Source organism: Piliocolobus tephrosceles, chromosome 16, assembly GCF_002776525.5.
Source record: "Piliocolobus tephrosceles isolate RC106 chromosome 16, ASM277652v3, whole genome shotgun sequence".
Classification (NCBI taxonomy): Eukaryota; Metazoa; Chordata; class Mammalia; order Primates; family Cercopithecidae; genus Piliocolobus; species Piliocolobus tephrosceles.
In genome coordinates, this window is record NC_045449.1 from 17,018,136 (window position 1) to 17,024,796 (window position 6,661).

Genomic DNA, 6,661 nt, shown 5'->3' on the forward strand with positions numbered 1-6,661 from the left:
GGGGTGGGCTGAGTGGAGGTCCAACTCTCTGGCCCCACTCTTTGTAGCTACAGACCACACCCACCATGTGTGGCTGCCAAGCGTCATCCCTTAGACTCAAAAGTTTACCATGATACCTGTGCCCTTACGTTCCTCCCACTCAGGAAGCTGCCCCAGTAAATGACTGGGATGACTAGGCCCCTCAAAAGCCATGTTCAGGTGGCGCCTCCCACGCTCGTGTGGCAGAGCCGGGCGCACACATAGCCAGCACCATTGTGCAGCGAGCTTCTGACTCCCATGCGGCTGCCACTGCTCCTGCCCGCACAATCCCATGGCCACTGTCCAGCAGGACACCTGGTTTTCCCAGCCCCTTACTCCCGTAGCTCTGAATGGAAACAGCAGCTCACACGTCACCTCTGTGTGACGGACTCGGCCCCACCAAGGCATACGGGTGTGGTTGTCAGCGAGCACCTCTGGAGAGCTGAGAAGCTTTTTTTTTTTTTTTTTTTGAGACAGAGTCTCGTTCTGTTGCCCAGATTGGAGTGCAGTGGCGTGATCTCAACTCATAGCAACCTCCACCTCCCAGGTTCAAGCGATTCTCCTGCCTCAGCCTCCCAAGTAGCTGGGATTACAGGCACTCACCGCTACACCCGGCTAATTTTTTTTGTATTTTTACTAGAGACGGGGTTTCACCATGTTAATCAGACTGGTCTCGAACTCCTGACCTCAGGTGATCCACGTGCCTCAGTCTCCCAAAGTGCAGGGATTACAGGCGTGAGCCAGAGAAGCTCTTTTTCACCATTCTTTCCCCAAATCAGTCAAAACCTTTTAAAAACTATTATGAGTTGTGAGAAGGTTTCAACAGCTATCTTTTGAAAGTGTGTGTATGTGATGACACTATGGTCAGTTCACCAAAAGCAGCACCCAGATGGTGCCAGGTGCACCTTGAAAAGTTAATTGCACAAACCTTTGCTTTGACCCCAAACATGCTTGCTAATGTCCTTCCTTGCAGCTTCCCAGACAATCAGCAGGGTCCACAGGGGCAGGGCCTGGGCACAGCGACGCCCTGCTTCCTGTCTGCATCTGTAAGAGCCCCCTCCACACCGAGACTGCTTTAGGTTTGCCAACCAGGTGCAGGCAAGGCCTCATGGAGGTGCCATTATACCACTAGTGAGCAAGAAATCAGAAGGGAGAGGACTGCCTCGTGTTGAGAACTGACCAGAGATTGTGCTGGGCCAGTGTCACCAGCAGGGAGAAACAGATGATGCAGGTCAGGATGAGGCCCCTCCCAAGGGCTTGGACACTGTCCACTCCCTGCTGCCTTAGCTGCCATTGCATAGTGTCCCTTCCTGTGCCTGGGACTTCTAGCCCAGGTGTGGGGTTCTCACCCACCCCTGCAGACATACAGAACTTGTAAATAGACAGCACCTTGAGATTTCATCAGTTTATGCAGATTTCCACTTGGGTCGTTGGGGACAGGATCTTGGCCTAACAGCCGTCCTCTAACATCCACCGGCTTCCGCCACACCACAATTGTAGTCATCGAGGAACTTCTTTTGGTCCCAGGAATGATTGGCTTAAATTAACATTTGTTTGCAAGATCAATTATTTTTTAGCATGTAGTTTCTCTCCAAAGAAGCAACTGGGTCTTTAAAGATGTCCCAGTGCTTCTGTTAGATTTTTGACTCTTACCTGCTTAATATTCCAAAGCACTCAGATCAAAATAAGGCTTTTCCCAGCAAGTAGACTCAAAAAAAAAAAAAAAAAAAAAAGACCTAAAAGATCTATTAATACTAGTTGTGCTCGCTTTAGCAGCACCGCTACTAAAATTGGAATGATACACAGAAGATTAGCATGGCCGCTGCACAAGGATGACACACACATTCGTGAAGTAGTCCATATTTTTTTTTAATTAAAAAAGACCTCTTAGTTAAATGTGTTAACTGAGAAGCCACATACGAACCAAAGCAAGTGGGAGGGAGAAAGAAGAGCTCAAACTTGGGGTCTGAAGACCAGGAGCTCCAGAGCTCCGAGCTCCTGCAGCCATCCTGAGGTGTGAGGGTGGCAGGAAGAGACAGCTGCTTCCAGGTGGAGCCACTGGGAGAGGGGGTGGGATGCCCAGTTAGTAGTGGCAGTAGCTGAGCCATTTGCCCAGAGCAGCACATAGGTTACAGTCAAGTCCAGACTGACCACGAGTTTGGAAATACTGCCTGAGGCTCTCAGAGATGGCCATCGCTAAAAGTGGGCCCAGAGAAAGATGCCCGTGCATGCTGATAGGATCTCTTGGTATCCTTTCTTGAATCCACATGCAAGAAGATTAACCAAGTGATGCAGGCTGTGAGCCCAGAGAGGGGAAGCCCCCACACTTGAATTTCGAATGGAATGTGGCCACGTTCTTCCAGTTTTTAAAACTCGGCGAGAGGCCCAGTCCCTTCTCTGAAGCAGACCACGTGAAGGATTTAGACAGAAAGTGTGTGCCTCTGTGCTCAAAATAGCTGCACACGCACCCCTCCCAGCAGCTGTGCAGCACGCTCACCTGCTTTGTTAGTGAGTGCAGCTCCGATAACCAGGCCTGGGCTTCCTGGTGTGACTTGCTCCCATCCTGGGGCATGCATGTGTCGCTCTAGTGAGGTGCAGGAGAGCTTGGAAAGCAGGTCTCCTGTCTTGTTGGAGTTAACAGAGGTACTATGTCATTGGTGCCCTTCTCCATTAAGAAAAGAGTAAGAAAGGGCCGGGTGCGGTGTCTCACGTCTGTAATCCCAGCACTTTGGGAGGCTGAGGTGGGCAGATCACAAGGTCAGGAGATCGAGACCATCCTGGCTAACACGGTGAAACCCTGTCTACTAAAAATACAAAAAATTAGCCAGGCGTGGTGGCAGACGCCTGTAGTCCCAGCTACTCTGGAGGCTGAAGCAGGAGAATGGTGTGAACCTCGGAGGCAGAGTTTGCAGTGAGCCGAGATCGCGCCACTGCACTCCAGCCTGGGCGATAGAGCGAGACTCCGTCTCAAAAAAAAGAGTAAGAAAGAAGACACAGGCTAGAAGGAATGAGATCCTGTAGCCTGATCTTATTCCCTCAGTCAACACCTGAGCATTAAGTGACCAGCTGGAGGTTGTCAGCTGGCTAATGGCAGAGCCCAACCCCCAGCTCCCAGAAGTGGACTCTGTGTGCCCCCAACCCACTGTGGGTTGAGAGGTTCCCAGCCTGGTGCCCGCCAGGCCACTCCCTATACCTGGAATGGCCTTGGTTCCCTCCAGCAGACAAGTCCCTCATCCCTGTTTTACCAGCCTTTCACTGTGTCCCTCCATACCAGATGCAGCCAGCCCCTGCACACGTGTGCTCTCCTCCCTCCTTCCTGTGGGACCCACCTGGCAGCAACGCAGGAAGGTCCGGGATTGGCTGGTTTCCATTTCATAGCAGCCTCTCCCAACCCACCATACCAACTTCTTCCAGGAAGAAATGGGGCACAGTACTATCACAGAAATAAGATGTAGAGTTGGCTAGAAACACCCTTTTTTGAAGGCTCTGATGGCATCACAGAATCCCCAGACAGCCCCAGGAATCCTGCTCAGGAGGCCCATGGTGAAGCACGCTCAGTGAGTGCCCAGTCACAGCTGGGCCTGGACCGGGTGGGATTCCTGGCTCATTTACTAAAAAGGGCCCCAACTTAGAGGTAAAGAAGTCGATGAAGCCCCTTTTGCATTTTGCAGGCCACGTGTGAGCGAGGGTTTGCAGCAATGGAAGAAACGCACCAGAAGAAGATTGAAGATCTGCAGAGGCAGCACCAGCGGGAGCTAGAGAAACTTCGGGAGGAGAAAGACCGCCTCCTGGCTGAGGAGACAGCGGCCACCATCTCAGGTAGGGGGTGGGGTAACTCTGAGGGCAGGGTGGGTGACCAGCTTTCTTGAGCCAGACACACAACTCAGAGGAATGGCTGCTTTTGAATTGCCTTTTGGCTGAGATGTAAGCTTCATTGTTGAAGGGTTCTTTGACTATTCACTCTAAGGCAAAGGCCAATTTTAGGTCCCTTTTGAGAGCTTGTAAGCTGAGAGCACACACTTCAACCCGACAGCCCCATCGTGGCCAGCTGCACACAAGGAGCTGTCCCAACCTGTGACTTTCCCGTCCCAACAAGTAGACTGACTAGTGTCAGTCCAGCCAGTGACTTTCCTCCTGACAGACTCCTGTCAATGTGGGACCACCTCTGGCCAGAGTGCCCCTGCCCTCAGCGTGAGGATATGTAGCCTCACCAGCAGGTGGCCCTAAACAAGCACGTCCCCTGTGCCTTGCGCTGCCTTCTCTTTATGTAATCGCCACCTCAGTGGTTTGTTAATTTAGTTCCAAGGAATGAAATACACCAGCACAAAAGCTTGCTTGTTTTATAAACTCATGTTGGCATTTAACATTGACATTTATTTAATCAGTTTGGTTTTCTTCTAACACCAAAAAAAAAAAAAGCCAAACGTGCATTCCTTCCAGGGGGAGTTCATGGAGAATTCTCCCAGCCCGCGCCCACCTCAGAGAATTGGTTCATGAGGGCCCAGCCTGTCATGCAAAATCTGACTGCTGATTGAGTAAGCAAGCATCAGCAGTGGCAAGTGCCACTCCATTGTATGGAGCTCCCCACCCCCACCCCTGCCGGCAGGAAGGGCATGACCCCTTGGTGCTGAGGCCATGTCCTTGCCTGCAGCCATCGAAGCCATGAAGAATGCCCACCGGGAGGAGATGGAGCGGGAGCTGGAAAAGAGCCAGCGGTCCCAGATCAGCAGTGTCAACTCGGACGTTGAGGCCCTGCGGCGCCAGTACCTGTAAGTGGCTGGGCCTGCCCATCTGCCCTTGGGAGGGCCTCTGGAAGGTGGCTGGCCAGGCCACAGCTGGGCCCTTCCTGTGTCTTTGCAGAGGCCTCCAAAAGTTGGGGCCTGGGGCCCATGGGTGCTGAGAGCAACTCAGATGCCCTCCTGTCCAGTGCAGGATGTGGCCCAAGTGGGGCCTCCTCTGTTCAGAGAGACTGTTTCTTGAAATGCCAAGAACGAGATGCAACAAATGAAATCTTAAACTCCCCTCTTGTCCAGGGCTGATCCCAGCAACCGCCCAGATGTGTTCCTCAACAGCTGCCCCGCTAGCCCACCAGGAGCCAGGCAGCTGGGCTTAGTCGTACCGGGCAGAAGTGAGAACTAGCACTGTGGTTTAAAACCACACATGTGCTGATTCCCTCTGCACAGGCAGAAGGATAGAACAATACCAGAATAACTGCTGTAGACTTTTTTTCACTTGGTAGGATTGACACAGCCAAGAGCCCACAGGTTGGCCACCATGAACGTCACGGCACTCAGGCTCTACCAGGAGCCTTTGTAGTATAGCTGAAGCCAGGGGTCCTGCCTCAGGAGCTGGCAGCCGTCAGTGGCACCCTGCAGAGGCTCACGCTGACCTCGGTCAGAGCAGGGTGGCTCACCTGGAAGCCCCTCATCCCTGGTTCACCTGCATGAGAGATGGCCTTCCTGGATCCAGGGGGGCAGAACAGCCTCAGGAAGCTTGGTTTTTTGAGTCTTGTGTAGAGCCTGGTCCTGGCTGTCAGACACAGATGGCTTCAAAAGTGGGTTTACTGAAAACAAATTCTGAGTCAGAAGAGAGTCTAGAAATGGGAGGTCTGTGTGGCCGCAGACTGGATTCTGTCCTGACTGGCATCCCAGAGAAGTGCTAGCTGTAGGACTGGCAGACTGTGAGAAAGGACCAGGGAGGGGTGTGAGGGTGAGGTCATCTCTGTAAGGGATCCCTTGCTCTGTATGACTCAGGCTGATTAAGACAACAGGCTGTGCAGGCTTGACCTGTGCTTGGCTGTGTCTGGTGTCAAGGAGGGACACTGGCCTGTGAGAGGCCTGTTCCTGAAGCAGGCAGAGGAGTGAGTGCTGCCCTCTCCCCAGGGAGGAGCTGCAGTCGGTGCAGCGGGAACTGGAGGTCCTCTCGGAGCAGTACTCGCAGAAGTGCCTGGAGAATGCCCACCTGGCCCAGGCGCTGGAGGCCGAGCGGCAGGCCCTGCGGCAGTGCCAGCGTGAGAACCAGGAGCTCAATGCCCACAACCAGGTGAGCCTGCAGCCAGGTGAGCCCAAGGTTAGTCGGGGGCACTCAAGGTCAGGTAGACCCATAGTCAGGTGAGCCAGTGCTAGAGCCAGGCCTCACCCTCAAAGTGGCGTGAAGGTCCCTGAGCCACAGAGTGGTTACCTTCCCCAAGGCTTCTCCCTGCCATCCAGCGTGGCCATCTGTGTTGTCAGAATCGTCACCGCGGACAGCTAGAGCAAGGCTGTACTGCCATGTGCACCACCTGCATACACATGACGTCACTCTTGCTTTGACCCTTTCCGAGACTCTCGGGTGTCTTGGTGTCTTCTCTGTGCTCCTCTGAACCTCTGGCTCACTGTTTCTGGGCAGGGCCTGGCAGGGTCATCCCAGTCTTCCAGGATCCTGTCCCTCAGGGACTGAGCTGACACTGTTCAGGGTCAGGCTTACTGCTCACATTTATTTTTGTCAGATTTTTTTCTTAATATTTGCTTGCTCTGGCCAGGTGTGGTGGCTCACGCCTGTAATCCCAGCACTTTGGGAGGCCAAGGCCGGCAGATCACGAGATCAGGAGATCAAGTGATCAGGAGATCAGGAGATCCTGGCTAATACGGTGAAACCCCATCTC

General features: G+C 53.2%; 1 protein-coding gene and 1 non-coding gene across 6 annotated transcripts in view; both read left to right on the forward strand.

Moving 5' to 3' along the window:
* The window catches only part of MPRIP (myosin phosphatase Rho interacting protein), a 117,213-nt gene that overhangs the window by 92,882 nt on the left and 17,670 nt on the right, over positions 1 to 6,661 (forward strand). For all 5 annotated transcript variants that reach the window (XM_023196113.3, XM_023196110.2, XM_023196109.3 and 2 more), the window contains 3 exons: positions 3,690 to 3,837; positions 4,670 to 4,787; positions 5,901 to 6,060. In XM_023196113.3, coding sequence (XP_023051881.1) covers positions 3,690 to 3,837; positions 4,670 to 4,787; positions 5,901 to 6,060 — 426 coding nt within the window. The remainder of the gene's footprint in view (positions 1 to 3,689; positions 3,838 to 4,669; positions 4,788 to 5,900; positions 6,061 to 6,661) is intronic.
* On the forward strand, positions 1,779 to 1,885 carry LOC111529229. Its single transcript, XR_002727357.1, has one exon. It is a non-coding gene; the product is annotated as a U6 spliceosomal RNA (small nuclear RNA).